This window comes from Tasmannia lanceolata, unplaced genomic scaffold (assembly GCF_043159265.1).
Source record: "Tasmannia lanceolata isolate RefF3 unplaced genomic scaffold, GAP_Taslan_0.1 ptg000013l, whole genome shotgun sequence".
NCBI classification, from domain to species: Eukaryota; Viridiplantae; Streptophyta; class Magnoliopsida; order Canellales; family Winteraceae; genus Tasmannia; species Tasmannia lanceolata.
This window is the reverse complement of record NW_027518690.1, coordinates 39608823-39626851: the sequence shown is the minus strand read 5'-3', so window position 1 is coordinate 39626851 and position 18029 is coordinate 39608823. Positions and strand designations below refer to the sequence as shown.

The window sequence follows — 18029 nt, the reverse complement described above, 5'->3', positions numbered from 1 at the left end:
TTCACTATCAGATGCTGAATTAGAAATGTGAGAAATCCAAATTACAATGCAAAAAGGGCTGCAAATGTGAGAAATCCGAATCAAAATCTTCTCGGCATCCAAACGGGCCCTAATAGGATTTCATTTTTTCAAGGAGAATTGAAGATTTATTACAGAATCTTTATATTGGTATGAAATTGGTCTGAGAATCACCCATTTTCATTATTGCGAGTGTTTCCTACTCATGAAGCATCCTTGTCTGTCGTCAAAGCTTCTGATTTCTGCAATGTCATTGATGAAATAAACACATCGAGAAAACTGCACTTAAAACGCCTTTGGGTGAAGCTTCCGCTTGACGCTAGCATTCCTCTTTGATCTCTTCCGGGTAAGTGAAATAAAGCTTACTGTGAGAACAAACAAAACAAACATAAGGCAGTGCTATTAAAGCCTACATCTAAAATATGTGGATTCAAAAAATAAGAGAGAGTAAAATGTAAGCTAAGTTTAGGTGATGAAATATTTTAAGAACAAAAATAGCTCATCATGTAGAAGAAATAGACAGAGTAATTAGTCACAAAAAAGACAAGTTTATGCAACGACGACGTTATTGAATATTTTATTATTTCCCACATCTCTTTTGGCTCAGAACGGCTACGTTATTGAATATTTTATTATTTCTCACGTCTCTTTTGGCTGAGAACGCCGCCGGATTTTAGAGTACGCCGTCAGAATATCAAGTACGCTGTCGAATTTTCTGAGTTCAAATATGTGTTCCAAATGTATCGAGTACGCTGCCGGAATATCGAGAACACCGCCGGAATATCGAGTATGCCATCGGAATATCAAATACGATGTCGGATGTTTTGGGTTCAAACATGTGTTCCAAACGTATCGAGTAAGCCGATGGAATATCGCGAACGACGCCGGAATATCAAGTACGCTGTCAGATTTTTTAGGTTTAAATATGTGTTCCAAACATATCGAGTACGCCGCCGGAATCTTAAGTACATAAAAATACTTTCACTTGTCAAGGATCTAACAGTCTCTGCTTATTGTAGACAACAAAGATTAAAACGAACCCAACATTATTTTGGTTTCAAACATATGTTCAAACGAATGAAAACGATAATAGCTAAGATCAAATGCATTAAATCTAACTTTAAGATAATGATTGTTACTGTCATCATGTCAGAAGGGTATTGGGGTCTTTTTCCCACCCATTTTTTTAAGAATCACCTTTGCTAAAAAGATTTTGGGTGTGTACGGCAACACTTGTTATCCTCCCCTATAATCGAAGTAAGCGACTCCTAGTCGTGCCTCAAATTCTCATCCTTTTTTGGAAAAAAATGGCTTGAATGTCATCCTTTATACATGTTAAACGTAGAGTTTGGAGAAATGGGCTTGCCGGGTCTAGTTTGCAGATTGCAGAACTACCTTTTTTGGATTTTACTGCGTTGCATTCGAGCACCTACAAAATGGGCAAAAACCATTTAAATTATGGTTGCGAACATGCCCTTTACTTATTGAAAATTGTTTCCAGTAAGTTAATTCCTAGAAAATGATAAACATATCATTTAAGCACTCTATAAAATGATAAATTTTGTTCAAACACTTAGTTTTCATATCGAAACTTTCAACTAATTTTGATGTGAGACGCATTAATATTGAATTTCATAAGAGAAGAAAACATAGCATTAAATCCATTGTCTCACGGATATGATCGGTTCGGCCAAGCATATTAGCACGCATGCATAATATTCAGCAGTTGGTCAATCTTAGAGAATTTTGGCCCTGTTTGGATTACAAGAAAGACTTTGTCGACGGGATTTTTTTTTTGAGAACTTTTTTCTTCCCACAATTTTTAGGAAAATGATATCATTATAGTTGATCTAGAGTTATCTTTTCTGTGCATACAAAGAAGTCATAACTTTTATAAATATTTTTCATTTCCAATAAATTTCCAATAATCCAAGCCCCAACAATGAGCTTTTGTGAAAAATCAACCTGTGGATTCGATGTATAACCTCAAATCATCGTTGTTCAAGTGTTTACATTCTAATGAGGAATTTCATAAAACACTAACAGGCATCCGATGAGGGATTTCATAAAACACTAACTCACATTACCTTGAAATGGGTTTGGGAAGGAGATGAAGGGTTGCAGTATGTTTTTGTAGGTTTTGCTTGGTAACATCTGGCAGGGCATAACGAAGAAATTGATGAAAGACTCCAGAGACCTATTTAAATAAAATACCTCGTTCGGGGAAACTGAAGAAAAGAACTTCCATAACCAAAATTTGTGATAGGAAAAAGCCAAAAAGAATAGAAAAATCGAAATCCTCTTTTAGAAGAGAAAAACGTACAATCAAAATCCTCCTACAAAAAAAGAATTAATAATCCCTGTTTAAAGAAATCCCCTAAAATTTGGTCATCCTAAAAACCAAAACAAAACTCAGGATCCCTAATTAAAATCCATCCATTTAAAGGGAAAAAATAGAAAACAAAAAGAAGCAAGAAAACTCATCTTTAGTTCGTTTGCCGGAGGGAGAATAGCCCGGTTTGGAATCCATATATAGTCCTTACCAATCTCCTTCATTAATGAATGAAAAATAAAAATAAAATATATTTATGGTCAAAGAGAAAATGATACCCAGAGCAGGACATAGAAGAGAAGTAAAAACAAAAGCATGTGACGAGACTTTGAGAGGAGAGGAAGGGAATCCAGTGAATGCCAAACGGGCAGATAATAGGGTTTCGTTTGGAGTCTTTGGACGGACATGTAAGGGTCATTGGCATTGGAATTGACAAAAATAGCCATCAGAAATTGGATACACAGGGAACTTTTCCTAAAATATAATGGGATGTAGAAAGAATTTAAGCAAAAGTTGGGAACGAAAGCGATAACTTTTTTATGTTCTCTAGGAGCACACTAAGTGACCGGGATGACAAATATACCCCTGCAAAATTGAGCAAGGCGGAGACAAATGTACGGTATGGCCCGTATCATAGGATGATTCAAACCGTCTATTAGATGGGCAACTGTCTACATAGGTTGTGCCCCAAAAATAATTTTCATAGGTTGATCCGAACACTCCGATCTATAGAGGGTTACATCAATCGGTTGTCCCCGTAAAATCACTTCCACAGGCTGATCCTAGCCCTCCAATCAATATAGGCTGATCCTAGCCCTCCAATCAATATAGGCTGATCCTAGCTTGTTGTTCCTCTTCAGGTGCCCTGAATCTGTCAATATTTTGCAAGTGTCATGCATGAGTAATAAAAAGTAGTTATTTCTTTAATGTCATATGTCTTTACCTCTTCTTGGTAGTTTCTTGCCGTAATTGTCATAGACAGGTACCTTTTGTCGGTACTTTTCGTATGTAGGTTACGATTTTACCCTCAAATAATTTCTCATAGGGATAGATGTTAGATATAAGCAAAGGGGTTAATGGTAAAAGAAAAAGTTATATGAGGTTTTTTTTTTGGACGCTTGCCATAGGGTATTTATTATTGCCCAACAGTAATGCCGAGAATGCCTCTAAAGAAAACCAAAAATGTCAATGCAAAAGGTATTGTGGACTGTGGGACATGAACGGAAATAACAAAAAAGTGAGGATGACTTTAACCCCTGATTCACGCTTTATATATAGTATAAGGATTGTCTCTTTCACTTTCACTTGCTGTGCAGAATTTTTTGTTTTCCTTATAAATTGTACACATTTATTTGAATATTTGTCAATTTTTTTTAATGAAACAGATAATGTTCAAAAGAGAATAACATTAGTTTGCACCTATTTCCAAGGGTTGCGCATTTTCAGTGGCAACCAAACGTACCCTAAATGATCTTTTAGGCCATTATTCAACAGGCAAGATGGAATTCAAATTTCAGGTTTTAAATGACCTAAGGTCGCCAAGTTTCCCATTATATATAGAATAGATTAATGCTAGGTTTGGATTGCCGGAATCAAGAATTGGAATCAGCATCCTATTTTGATTCCCCTGGAAATGGAATAAAAAATTTAGTTCGAAAAATTCTAATAAAAATTTCATTTTGAACGGGGAGGAATCAAAATAATCAAAACACCACCTATGGGGACAGGAAACAAAGCCTAACATTTTTCCCCAGTATTATGTCTACCCCACTGATTCTGTTCTGTTCGATTTTTGAACCAATCGTAAGAATTGGGCGGAATCGAAATAGAACTCCAATTCCAATGCCCAATTCTAACAATCCAAACACACCCTAATATGTAAGTGTTTTCTCCCATTGTCATCCAATTCATATATATATGGGAAAGGTGTGCGTACTCGGTCGAGTAGATAAGCTTATCTACTCGGTCGGGTTAAAAAAGTGGGGGCCCACATTTTTGGGGTGATCCAAACCATTCATTTGAAAGGCCCTTACCTAGATAGGGTGTCCACAAAAAATCAGCCCCATAGGATCATCCTAACCCATCTAACAGTGGAGGGAAAAATGGGCAGATTTGTGGACAAGCTGTGTTTGTCCATTTTTTCCTATTTTTCCCTCCACTGTTGGATCGGTTAGGATGATACTATGGGGCTGATTTTTTGTGGACACCCTATCTAGGTAAGGGCCTTTCAAATGAATGGTTTGGATCACCCCAAAAATGTGGGCCCCCACTGTTTTTAACCGGACCGAGTAGATAAGCTTATCTACTCGACCGAGTACGCACACCTTTCCCTATATATATATATATATATATATATATATATATATATATATATATATATATATATATATATATATATATATGAGAATAGAGTTCCTAAGGTGTCATCTCATATAGCTTATATGAGGTGGCACTTAAAAACATAAGGGGCCCACTTTGTTTGGATGATCCAAAGCATTCATTTGATACGCCCTCACATAGATAGGGTGTGCCCAAAAAATCAACTTCATAGGATCATCCTAACCCTTCCATTTGTGGAGGTTGAAATGAATGGGTATAAACCTCCATAAATCTGTCCATTTTTAACCTCCATAAATGGAAGGGTTAGGATGATCCTATGGATCTGATTTTTTGTAGGCACCTTAGGAACTCTATTCTCTCTCTCTCTCTCTCTCTCTCTATATATATATATATATATATATAATCTAATTTACCAATTAATGTATGTAGGTAACTATGTGAACTGAATTTTTTTTCTTCTTAATGGGATAAATGATAGTGGGGAATGTGCATAACATCCTAAGGACCAGTTGGTTTGATTATTGGAATCAAATTTGTTTTTAATTTTTAATCCAATAATCAGTTTTGGGCTCAATCAATTCTTCAAAATTTAAAAGAAATAAGGCGCCTCACATTATATAATGTAGTGTAAACATAGTATAAATATAGGAATTTGCTACGCAATTTCGCCGAAAGCCATATCACGCTTCAATTAATTAAATTTCCTATTTTCATCAAAGTGTTTCAAGTTGTAATACGGAATCCATGATATAATCCCATTAAAGATATTAAAGAGCCAACATCTTGTCTCAATTAAGTGCTGGTATTTTAATCAAGCCTTAGTAAGAGACCCTCGTGGGCATGAGAAGCACAATTTTGGCCACTTCTCTTCCCAGTCTCTAGTTCCATCTTTTCATAAATCTACTCCTTTCGAAGCCTTGTGCTGGCTCACAAATTTAGGCATTTTCCACCATGTTTACTTGTCTTCTTTGATTTGCTTTTAATTTTCTACATATAAAAGATACTAAAATGGGTGTCACAACTAATTTCAAGAAGGCAAAACCAGCCCCCTTAGTTAACCCACCTATATCATAGGTGGGCATCATGGTTAGATCCAAACCGTCCACTACACAAGCATTACCTTTGATCATGAAAGACTCATTGGACAATCAATGATCCTAACCAATCAGGAAAGACCCTACAAAAGGAAAATTGAGAAAATGTGTAAAAAATCACAATTAGCATCATTCAGAAAGTGTGACATTTGGTGTCTACATATAAATACATAATGGCTAGAAAATTGAGCAATGGTGTTCATTTGATGGGCCCTGACATAGATAGGGTGTGCCCAGAAAATCAGCTCCATCGGATCATCCTAACCCTTCAATCTGTGGATAAACCATCAACTGAGGGGGGCTACCTTATACAAATTGAAACCACAGGGGGTCTACTGTTACCTTTCCTTCTCAAAAGAAAAAAAACAGTTACCTTTCAGAAAGAAAATTTCTATATTTCTTCTTACTAAAACTGTTACCTTTCAAAAAAAAAAATCTAGTTTTCTTTTTCAATAGAACTGTTGCCTCCCAAAAAAAAAAAAAAAAAAAAAAAATATCTTTTTCATTTTTTTTCCCCAATAAAACTGTTACCTTTCAAAAAAAAAGAGAAAGAGTAGGTTACATAGCGGGCAGATCATAAATGCAACAGTTAGAGAGGATCACTGCAACTGTCATATTTGAACTTAGCTTAACAAGAAAATACAGGTTTCTAATATTCTCAGTATCAGTTTTTTGCCTTCCTCTGATCCACATTTGCCAATATGTAAAGGGTTCTCATCAATGCAAATGTACACAAAGAACAGGAGATAAGTATGATAAAATTGCAAAAGGACAGCCCTTTAAATTTATAATAAAAGGCTGCTAAGTTTCAATCGGAGTAGAGAAGGCATTTAACAAATCCTTGTTACATTATTTTCAGAGCCTGAAAATTGCAACACCCCACACATCTTTCCAAGTTCCAACCCGAACTGTAAGTCTAAAGCATGTTCATGGTTGAATATTCTTCTCTTTCTTTTTTCCGTTTTCTTTTATGTTTTAAATAAGGAAAATGAATAAATATCTCACTTGTATATGATGAAGCATCTCATAGATTTAAAATGCTGCCCATTCGGATGCCGTGCTCTTTGCTGATCCTGATCCAGTTGTCGAAGGAAGGCTTCTCTGCAGATACGAATAGACACAACCAGGTTAAATGAACAACATTCAAGTTTCTGGAGAAGATCGATAAGTGAATTTGGGACTGAATATTCATACAAAAGGGGAAAATATGTAAGCTTCTGTTTGTTTTCCTAAATCACTGAAATGCTTTTCACAAGATTTCTTTAAGTAAATATAAGTTTCTTTGAGGAGAGAAAACAAGGCAATACCGGGAAGAAAAGCAAACTTCTAAGGGCGAGAAGTCCCAGCAAAAAAAACAGAAAATAAATTACAAATTATAGGGGAAAGGAGTTGCAAAGATGACCCTCTCTGCACCTCTCCTATGGATAATAAAGTATGAATTATAAGGGAAACAAGTCGCCAGAAGATAAGATGATCCTCAATGCTTGTAGCAAAAAATTAATAAATGAATAAGATGATCCTCTCCACATTTCCCCTCGCCAACTCATCCAACATCCTAATTGTGGACTAAACATATGCTTAAAAGATGCTCCTATTTGTCTTCAAGGTCCAAACCTTCAGGCATAAAGCAAGTAAGCCTCTGTGAACCCAGCAAGTGCTTTAAAACACAAGAAATAACACTTCTAGTACCGTTCCAAAAAAAAAATAACACTTCTAGAATCACCCTTGTCCACAAGTTTGTGATAACCTGGAAAGTGCATGAAACGGCCAGTAAGTAAATTTCTAGCCCGCACCTCACTAGAGTCCGCCTTGCAGATAGGCAGGAAGATGATTCCATAACTTCCCCAATAGAGTTCCTAAAAAGCCAGCTGGCCTGGGATTTCATTGCAAACTATCCAATGGCTATCCTACTTTCATGTTTTTAGATGAACATGTAAGAATGCACGCTACCCCTAGTAAACAAAAGAAGCAAGAACTGTCAACAAAAATAAGCTGTTTGAGTGTCAAGGAAGAACTAATTTCTGAAGAAGGAGCAGTACCCACGTAGAAAGACTCATGCAACTATAGTTCCATCATCTACTTTGAACACCAGCACAACAAAAATCCAAATAGTACCACACTAAAGAACAAGAGTACTGATAGTTTCCTGTAGAGGGCAGTTTGATGATCCCAGGTATTACATACAAGACAGAAGGGCTATGAGACATTTTTGGGAGGAACAATGTAAAAACTATGAAAGCCAAAAACTTCAAAAATAAAAATCGACACAATATCTGAATCAGCGTCCATGAAGAAACAACAATACGATGTCTCACGGCTGCCATCTGCGCCCCTATCATGGTATACAGGTAACCGCAGAGAAGATTTGTTCCTACAAAATTGGATGCATGTTGATCACATGGTGTTTTGGCCTTCGCAAAAGTGGTACTCCATTCCGTTTAAGATGCAGAGTAACTCTCACTTTTGTGAAAGCAATAAGTTCGAGTCTTCTTGAAAGTCAGCGGCAGTAAATAATCATGTTATTATTTTATTATAAACATGAAGGTATTTATTTATATTTTCCGTTCAAGAATAAACATGAAAAGAAAATGGGCAATTTATCATTTTCAAAAATAAAAAACTGCATTTTTAATTTTTCGCAAAGCAAATTATGTTACGAGCATGTATGCATATGGCCACAGAGCATTACAAGGAAATGGATGTGAAAGATTTGAGAGATAGAGAGAGACCTCAATTTGTGAAAGATTTGAGAAAGGATCAACAGTACGCCTAGTGCTTTCATTGGGACCTTTGATTGCAACACCATGACCAGCAGTCATCCAAGCAGCAGCGGGGTCATTGGGTGGGGGTGGAAGAGAGGACCTGATTTTCCCAGTCCCAGTAGGTGGTGGTGCAAGAGAGACATTGGGTTTTCCAGCACCTCCTGACAACCCAGCAGCCGAAAGCATGCCAGCTCCGCCAGATGGCTTGTTCTTCACATTGATCCGAATGGTCTCCCCTTCCTAAAATCCAGAATCTCAAAACAACAATGATTCTAGGAAAAGAATAAAGATGGAAACTTCTGTACAGAAAAATAAACAATATGAATATTTTAATAGAAATAGAAATTGAAAGATCAAGGTCACATACGAAATGTAACAATGAAATTAGTATTAAATAAGAGGTGAAACCCGTCAAATTTATTCAAGCACTATATCAATAAATACGTAATGACTATATTGTAGCTGGAGAGTTTCTTGTTGTAGTGAGGCCAGATGACTTTTATTTACAGTCTCAAAGGGTATATTCTTGGGTAAAAAGGGTATTCTTTCTCAAAAACTATGTCGGAAAGGTTACTGGGACAAAAAAAACTCTGTACACAGATTTTTTGTTGATTTTTTGTCATTTGAAAGATCAGATTTTTTTGTTGATTGGTTTCACTTGATGCTTATATAGTTATATACTATAGATCAAGGTTTGAAAGTCTTGGGTTTCTGAGATGCATTGGAGAAGCCAAAATTGAAAATCCAGTACATCTTGGAAGATGCGCCTGGGATGACATAAAAAGGTTGAAAAAATCATAATATATCATTAAATATGTGAATAAATCACAAACCTTCAAAATCATGTGTTTATCTTAGTATTTGACATGTATGTATGATACATCGGCTTGCTTAAAATTCATATACCTTCAAAATCATGTATTTATCATAGTATTTGACATGTATGTATGACACATCTGCTTGCTTAAAATTTACCTAATTACCTGTTAAATGATAGTGCTGCTTAGAGTTGTAGCTATTTTCACATCTTTCAATTTTGGTAGTATATAATTACCCCTGTTTAAAAACTTCTCAAGTCGTTTGATGGGTCGACTATTGGGAACCCGGGCCCGGCCGTTGTTGGTGGGTTGTGTCGGGATGCTTGTGGTAAAGTTATATGGGCTTTTGCCGGCCCTCTTGGAGTTTGTGATGCCTCGGAGGCCGAGATGAGGGCGGTTTATCATGGCATAAAAAGGCTTGAGAGAGATAGCATGAATATCACTATTGTGGAGGGAGATTCTTTGAATGTGATTAAATGGTTGAGGGGGTTGGTGTCGCCTCCTTGGAGATTTTCTTCTATTTTTGATGAAATAGATGATTTAATTGCGGGCTCATCTATTGTTTTCAATCATGTTCGGCAATCTGCTAATGGGGAGGCGGACTCCTTGGCTAGAAGTGGAGTTAGGAGGTTGGAGTTGGAGTGGTTTGACTTCCTTCCTCCCTGAGATTTGTCTTTCTTGTTATTGTTGTTTTATTTTCTTGTAATTTTGGTTGAGGCCCACTTCGGTCCCCTTCCTTTTTTAATGAATTCATCTTGCCATTTCAAAAAAAAAAAAAACTTCTCAAGTCGATCGTCAACTTGCCCGAGTGGACTTCCCTTTACCTCAGCTAGGCCCTAGTCCGAGTCCTAGTTTTGACCAAGTCAATCAACACTTGGCTGGGCCCTCATCCGAGTCTGAGTTCTGACCAAGGCATCAAACCTTCTTACTCGCCCGAGTTAATGAATTTTTTTTACTGAATCAACCATTGACTCAAGCTCAACTCGACTCCCTTTTACCTTGGCTGAGTTCAGTCCAAGTATGATTTTTGAAACACTGATAAACTGATAATTACTACTAAATGGCCACCAGTACAGTAGTACTAATAATGTATACTATTATGTCTGTACTATACTATCATTGTATTTGTGTGAGACATTGAAACTATGAATCTGGGAGAGTATGAGTATGAGTCTTGCAATTGCTAATTTGGCAATTAGTACACTATGGGAAAGTGTGAAAGTACAGTCAAAGAATCAAATAGTTAAAGAGACAAAATTATTTTGACTTAATAACACAAAGAACTACATGGGAGTTGATAACCATCATCAACGTTATCTTCATCTATGTTCCTCTGACAATATCCTCTGTAACTGCCATGCCTACGGCCCTCAAGACAATGGGAAAGTAATTGTCAATTGGAAGCTTTGAGGCTGTTTGTACTTTGTCACGTATATGCCAATGCTACCTAATCCAAAGTCCCCCAAGCTGATAAACTCTCTACTCAAATAACCAAACTCGCCAACATTGACAGTGCCACCACCGCCATCAGGTCCATCACCAACACTACAATGAATACCAGACGTGTAACATTTTCACTAATACAGTAGTAATTGTCTTTATATACAGAAGAATTAGTGGGGCCCATCATTATAGAGTAGTAATTGTCATTTCACTCAAGTAACCTCCGTGGATTAAGTGTGGTCCCCCTTTCCTAAAACCTGTGTGTGATTTGGGCTTTCCAACCACGCGAACACTTTCCCTTCTCTTCTCCCTTCGGCCTACTCTCCTCTCATTGTATTCCTCTTTCACTTCTTCCCCTTCACTTGAATCTCTTAACTAGTTTATAACCTATCCATAGGGTAGATTAAAACACATACTATATGTTTGTACCACACTTTTTTTTTTTTTTTGAATGGTATGTTTGTACCACACTATCATTTGCATCTGTGAGAGATATTGAAACCGACTCTATGAACGTCTCATTCAGGCAACTGCCAGTTTGGCAGATAGGACAAAATGAGAAAGTATGAAAGTAAAGATTACAAAGCGTCAAAGAATCAAATGGCAGTTGACAACCATCATCACTATCTATCTGAAATAATCTTCCATAATAGCCCTATCCATGCCCTTCAGAGAAGATAGGAAAGAAAAGACGGTAAGCATTATTAGCAAAGTATTGTGTCTGGAACAGGCCATAGCCATATACTGGGCTTGGCAGCTTGTCCATAGTCGAATATTTGGGGTTGAGGCTGCTTTTACCTCCTCGTGAATGTGCAGCCTAGTCTAAAGTCCCCAAAGCTGATAAACCCCTATGGGAGTAACTAAACAACATTGACAGTGTCGCCGCCGCCGCCACTACACTGATTAGGTAATATTTCAAGATAATATCCTCATCAAGACTGTCATTCCCGAGCTTTGACAACAACTAAAACCAGCTCTAGGGTCTCTATCACCATGATCAACCACCCCATGCCCATGATCATACTGCTAGGGTTCCCCCTCTTCAAGATCTGTGAATACAACAACACCATCACCATCACTAGGTGGGTGTCAGTGTGTGTTACTAATTATGATGATGAAGAAGAAAATGATGAGCAACAAACAACTCGTTTTCCTGTTCCTTAGATTGAGGCTGACTTGTGCTTTCACTTCTACCCTTACTCTACTTGGTTCTTATGCATCCTCCTGTGCATTTATGACTGCACTTGCTTGTTGCTCTGGATGTCTTGCATCTTCACATGGGGGTTCAAGACCAGTGGATATACTACCACCAACACCATCATCATAAGGTGAGGTCTTAGTGTGCATGTATTGCTAATGATGATGATAATGATCCACGAACAAATAACCTGTTTGAGTGTTTTCCTTTTCCTTGAGATTGAGGCTGACTAGTGCTTCCACTTCGACTCTTATCCTGTGGTTTTTGTGCAGCCTCCCGTATACAAATGCCCACACTTGCTTGCTGTTGTTGCTCTTGCTATCTTGCATCCTCACATTCGACTTCTTGATCTCCAAGAGGTCATCCCTAGAGAAATTTAGTCAAGACTATGGTTTGAAATTTTCACGGACACCGACACAAAACGGGCCGAAATGTTTTTGTTTCCAATCCAACTGAAATGCATACCGAAACCATAACTGTCTATTAGTAGTATACAATACGTCTATACCAATATGTGTTACATAATTATATTTGTAGGAACTGCATATGAAATGTGGTGCACGTATTACATATAGTTATTTATATGGATTACATGTGAAATGTGGTATTTACTGCAGACTGCATGTGTATGTCAATAGGTGTCTGATGTTTTTGACCATTATAGGTGGCATTTTTTTACTTATGTGATGGTTTTTTAGTGTGTATTTGTACCAATTCTAGCACTTCCTGAAGTTTCATCTTAAATGTCTATCATTTGCATATGTTTACATGAGTTTCCATGATTTTAAATATTTCTACCAAAATTTCCATCCGAAACTAACATGTTTCCATTTTCATCACGACCGAAACTGAAACCTAAAAACTTCTTCGAAACTGATTAGAGACTTGTAGTCATCCGTAAAGCTCCATTTAGTTACAACCCACAACATCGTATTATAGTACACAAGAAAAAAATTCTGCAATTTCAGTGATGTTAATCAATTTCATGGTATCAACATGCTACACCCAGCCTCTTCAAGATCTGTGGGACACAGCACCACCACCACCATGGTTAGGTGTCAGTATGTGTGGATGATGATGATGATGTTATTAATCTGCAAATAACAACCCATTTTTCTTTTCCATGAGATTGAGGTTGGCAGGTGCTTCCACTTCTACCCCTTACTCTACTCGGTTCTTGAGCAGCCTCTCGTATATGTATACCCACACTTGCTTGTGGTTGTTTCTCTTGTTGAAAAGCTATGGATAAACCCCTACTTGGGGTGCTTAGGCTAATTGAACTATGACAATCATGCTCCATATTCACATTCAAAACCACAGACAAAATATTCCTCAAAATCTAACCGTTAATTCTATCTACCATCTCTTGGTTCCCCATATTCAAATTCAATATCTCATCCATTACATTCATCTACAAAGTAAAAGATCATAAAGCGAATCAAATTATGCAGACAAGCTAACAAATTATACACATCAGACAAAAGACTGTCATTTCTTACAACTACCCATTCCCCATATTCAAATTCAGAAGCTCATAAATTGTTTGTCAAAACCCAACAACTGATTATACAAATCTAACAAAACCTTCTAACCCAAATACAATAAAACAATGTACTTATTATACCTTCAATCTATGGTTAACAACAGGATGAATGTCAATATGCCCATCATCACTCCCCTCTCCAATCTCCCCCTCATTCTCCCTCTTCACATACTTCTCATGATCAGACAATGCAACATTGAAATCAAATGCCTCATTCCTCTCCGCGAACCCTAACCCTATAAACGCATGCTTTCCAGTCCCATCCTCAATCTTCAACACAAAGTATCTCGACGAATCAAGCACTGTTTCAACAGAGTTCTCTCTCTGACCAGGGAGAACAAAACATGCTGCAAATAGCTCCCCTGAATTGGGATCCTCGAGGCGGATCTCACATCGATCCTTGCACGATACAACACGAAGACGGCCTGACCAGATCTTATCTGATTGCAGCCATTCTCCGCATTTATATCCGCCGCTTGTGGTTCGAGGGGGGATTTTGTATACGTAGACTTCACGAACTACCAAAAGGGTATGATCCAATGCTTCTTCTTCCTCAATTGACATGGTTTTAGGGTTTTGAGAGATTGGAAAGAAATGCTAGGGATGTGGATTTTTTGCAAATGTTGAAGGATTGGGTTGAGTAGGCCGTAAATTTGGGGTAATGTTGGTGAATTTGAATGGAATTTTGAAGGAGATTTTAGGGTTTCTAGTAACTTGGGACAATCTGGATTTGTTTGAGATGGAAAGAATTGCTAGAGATATGGGTTTTATGCAAATGTGGAGGGATTGGGTTGGACGGTAATGTGGGAGAACTTGAATGGACTTTTGAAGGGGATTTTAGGGTTTCTTTCCTTTTTTGTGGGAGGTTTGAAGAGATTGAATGTAATAGAAGGGATCAGTGGTTTTGGGGGAATTCAGTAAAAGATAATTTGGGAACTGTAGAGAAATTTGAAATGAATTGTATTGAGCCGAAATTAAAATAGGTTTGTGATGAATGGACAAGGAACTGGTTCCAATGAGATGAAAGGTTCTTGTGAAAAAACTATGAACAAATGGGAAAATCTAGGGTTCATAAAATATGACGAAATTTGATGGATTTGGGAAAATCTAGGGTTTTCTGTGGTGATTTTGAGAGAGAGAGAGAGAGGACATTTCCTAATTCCCAAGGCATCGGCACAAAAAATATTCTATTCTTGTAAGCAGAAAGTGACTTTTACACACTGGTTAATGGAACAGATTAAGAAGAAGTCCACTTTTACAAGCTCTAGTTAATGCTTTTTAATTAGATTAATCTCAACCCTTAACAAAAAAATGTTAAAAGCTGATTGAGATTAATCTCATTAAAAAAGCAACCTTATTAGAGTTTTATAAGAACTACTATTATAGTCTTTTGTCTCGACAACTCCTTCCAAGTAGCGTTTGTGTATATAGAGCACTTACATGATAAATATGGAATGGAATCAAGATAATTCTAAAAGGAAATAATCCCTAATCAAATCTACTTTCCTAATCTCTATTGCTTGCCTATTCTAATCCACTTGCCTCGTTTACCCAACTTACCTAATCAACCTCCAAGATGATCCAACAGTGAGATCTTAACCCAATCTAACCGTTGGATCCCACATATTCTAACAAATACTATCATCATATCTTCCTTATAATCTCACAAAAAAATGGGTAGTATGCTAATTCCATCAGGTCCAAGAGTTTTGTCTCTTGAAATGCTGAAAATTGTTGTCCTAACTTCCTCCTTTTCAAACATTCTTACCACCAAATATTTATGGTGATTAGGAAATAGAAGTTATATTGATGTCATCACATTTGGGTCTCCGCCAATGCTCACAAGAGTAAACAAAAATATAGTAATCAATCAAAGCCCGATAGCTGTTGGTCTTATTTTAACATGGGAGGTGATATCCAAAACACCCATAATTTGATTATGGCTTCTCTTTTTGAATGCATGGATTTTATAATTCAGGATTATAAAAATACTGAATTTTACAAGATAAAACCTGAATCAATATCCAAAGGTTTGAAAGTATTTTGGAACTTGGCCTTGTTGTAGCCACAAAATCCGATGGAGCATCCTATATCCAAATGGAGGGCATCAATATACAAAATACTCTTCATATTTTCATTTATTTTTTTATTCATTAGGATATTTTCATAACATTTTAAGAATGCATACTCAAAACAACATTTAATTTCCTACCTTTTTTTTTTCTTTTTCTTTTTTTCCGGTGATTCTAGTTATTCTCTTATCTGTCAAGTTTCTTCCCTCCCCTAACTCTAATCCCTGATTGATTGTGTATAACATAAGAAGGAACTAGGACACTCGAATGGGTCAGTCCCATTGAAAATGGATCATGACAGACTTAGAAAGTAAGATATGAAAATGTACTACGAAAAGGATTTGGAACATACGAAACCTGAATGGACCATGACCAAGACATAGGTGGATTTGACCCAAAGTCACTAGGTGGATTCGTTGATGATGTGGGCGGAAGCGTGCGGAAAGAGATCACCGTCTTCAACCCGATTGAAGAAGAACACCGTCTCTCTTCGATAAAAGTCCTTGAATCCACGAGGAAATAAGGTGTAATCCTTGAACCCGATTGAAGCAGAACACCGTCTCTCTTCGATAAAAGTCCTTGAATCCACAAGGAAATAAGGTGTAATCCTCGAATCCACCAGGAAAAGAAGCAAACTGAAATTCATCCCATCGTAATCTGATTTTTACATACACAAAGCCAATATTTATAGAAAAAAAACAAGAATCCTACTCAACTATATCTCTATCTTTAAGGATAAGGATAAACATCATCTCTAAATTCTATCTCATCATTCTTAAACTCATCCAAACTAACTAAAGAGAGAGAATGTCCTACATCATATCCTCCCCACTTAAAGAAAACTCGTCCTCGAGTTTAGCTTTGATTATTCCTTCATGAAGCAAGTCGATGTCGTATACCCGTAACTTAGTGCACATTGTATGACCAGTATTCATGTCCACAACATCGTATAACACATTCGTCTTGATAATAATTTTTAAAAGTAATACGGCGTCGTGACAAAAGCTTTTTATTGTTCACGGACTTGGAAGCTTCATATAGTTGTTGAGGATCTTCTTTTCGAGTCGGCATGTATAAGAACTCGAAGGCAAACATATCTCACTGAAGATCTAGCTCATGATTGCCATATGTCATCTCGCCACTTTCTTCTTGGGAAAATTCTTCTTTAGATGAATCTGGGGGCATACAGGAGCTACATAGAATGATTTGGGCTCTCCAAGCGCGTTGGATGACGTTAGTGGCACACTTAACGCGTATGTAACTATCTCAGGCAATTTTCAAACGAAGCAAACTCTGAATCAGAATGATGGAACCGATATAACTTTTATATTGTCTTCTAGTCCGGTACATTCGCTTGTCTTTTGGATGATGAGACATGCAGCTTTCTTCCAAGCATAGTACCTTGCCTTTTGGGCTCTCTCTCACCTGATTCTAGCCTGAATCATCAAAGATTCCTAATAGGTAATTGGCGCGAATTCTTTGATAAACGAATCACGAATTTCATACTAACAATTGAAAGGTGGCTGTCCCGATCTATGTCATTCCCGTTCCATCTTTATCAAGAATGATTTGGCATGAAGACCGACAGTCACTTTTGCAGACTTAATTGTCTCAGCGTGGCTCATGCCATATTTATCTATACAATCTTCAATGGTATTAATCCATGCCAAACATCCAGTTTCACAATTGCCCTGTCCATAGAAAGGTGGGAAGAATTGTAGATCCATGAGATGTTTAAGGAAAAAGGAAGAAGGAAGAAAGAATAAGAAAACGAAAGGAAAATGGTTGGTTAAAGAATAGGAGAAAAGGATGGCTACATAAAGAGGTGAAATAGAATAATAACCCTTAAAAGTGAATGTACTATTGAGATTATAGGTAAGGATAAAATTGATAACTCAACGGTGTAAAACACTACTAGAAGCAAGGTGTTAACCAGCTAATTAATAGGCTTGAAAATTTAAGTGGCTCTCTACTGTTCCTATGAAAGAGTAGGGAGTAGTGTGGCTAAAAATTATGAAAGATTCTACTGTTCCTACGAAAGAGTAGGGAGTAGTGTGTCTAAGGATGGAAAAATGAAAATGGGTCAAAGGGGTGTCAAGATAAGATTGGGTCTATAAAGTTGTTTTGTCAAGCAGCAAGGAAAAAGGGTTGCTAGTTTCGGGGAAGCACAAAAATGGAATAAACAAGGTGTTGTTCAACACAATTAAAGGGTGTTGTTTGCAGCCCTGTCTTTTTTTTAATCAACATGACTCTGACATATCACAGTATCTGACAAAGATTCATTGGACTTTGCACATCAATGATGTTAAGGTCCCTTCTCTTTGGCGAAGTGTGCAGCGAGTACCCATTGATACAGGCAGCGGAAGAGACAAAGTGTGGTGACTAAAAATAAGAGGCTTTGGGAGGAGT

The 18029-nt window shown here is 37.2% G+C and overlaps 1 protein-coding gene across 2 annotated transcripts; it reads right to left on the bottom strand.

Moving 5' to 3' along the window:
• Positions 1-172: 172 nt before the first annotated feature.
• LOC143890087 (uncharacterized protein At1g03900-like) lies at positions 173-14930 on the bottom strand. Of its 2 annotated transcripts, XM_077394635.1 has the most exons (4): positions 13630-14930; positions 8514-8786; positions 6790-6885; positions 173-383 (listed from the first exon to the last, which is right to left on the bottom strand). In XM_077394635.1, the coding sequence occupies exons 1-3, from the start codon at positions 14110-14112 to the stop codon at positions 6817-6819; spliced, it is 825 nt and encodes a 274-aa protein (XP_077250750.1). In that variant the 5' UTR covers positions 14113-14930; the 3' UTR covers positions 173-383; positions 6790-6816. The 2 variants fall into 2 exon arrangements, with proteins under 2 accessions (XP_077250750.1, XP_077250749.1); XM_077394634.1 differs by lacking the exon at positions 173-383 and having other exon boundaries at positions 6374-6885; positions 13630-14927.
• Positions 14931-18029: the final 3099 nt, after the last annotated feature.

Coding starts and splice junctions, on each gene's coding strand:
- LOC143890087 (XM_077394635.1), bottom strand. CDS start 14,112: ATGTCAATTGAGGAAGAAGAAGCATTGGATCATACCCTTTTGGTAGTT. Junction 8,787..13,629: donor TTGTTAACCATAGATTGAAG/GTATAATAAGTA, acceptor TCTGGATTTTAG/GAAGGGGAGACCATTCGGAT. Junction 6,886..8,513: donor CAAATCTTTCACAAATTGAG/GTCTCTCTCTAT, acceptor TCGTATCTGCAG/AGAAGCCTTCCTTCGACAAC.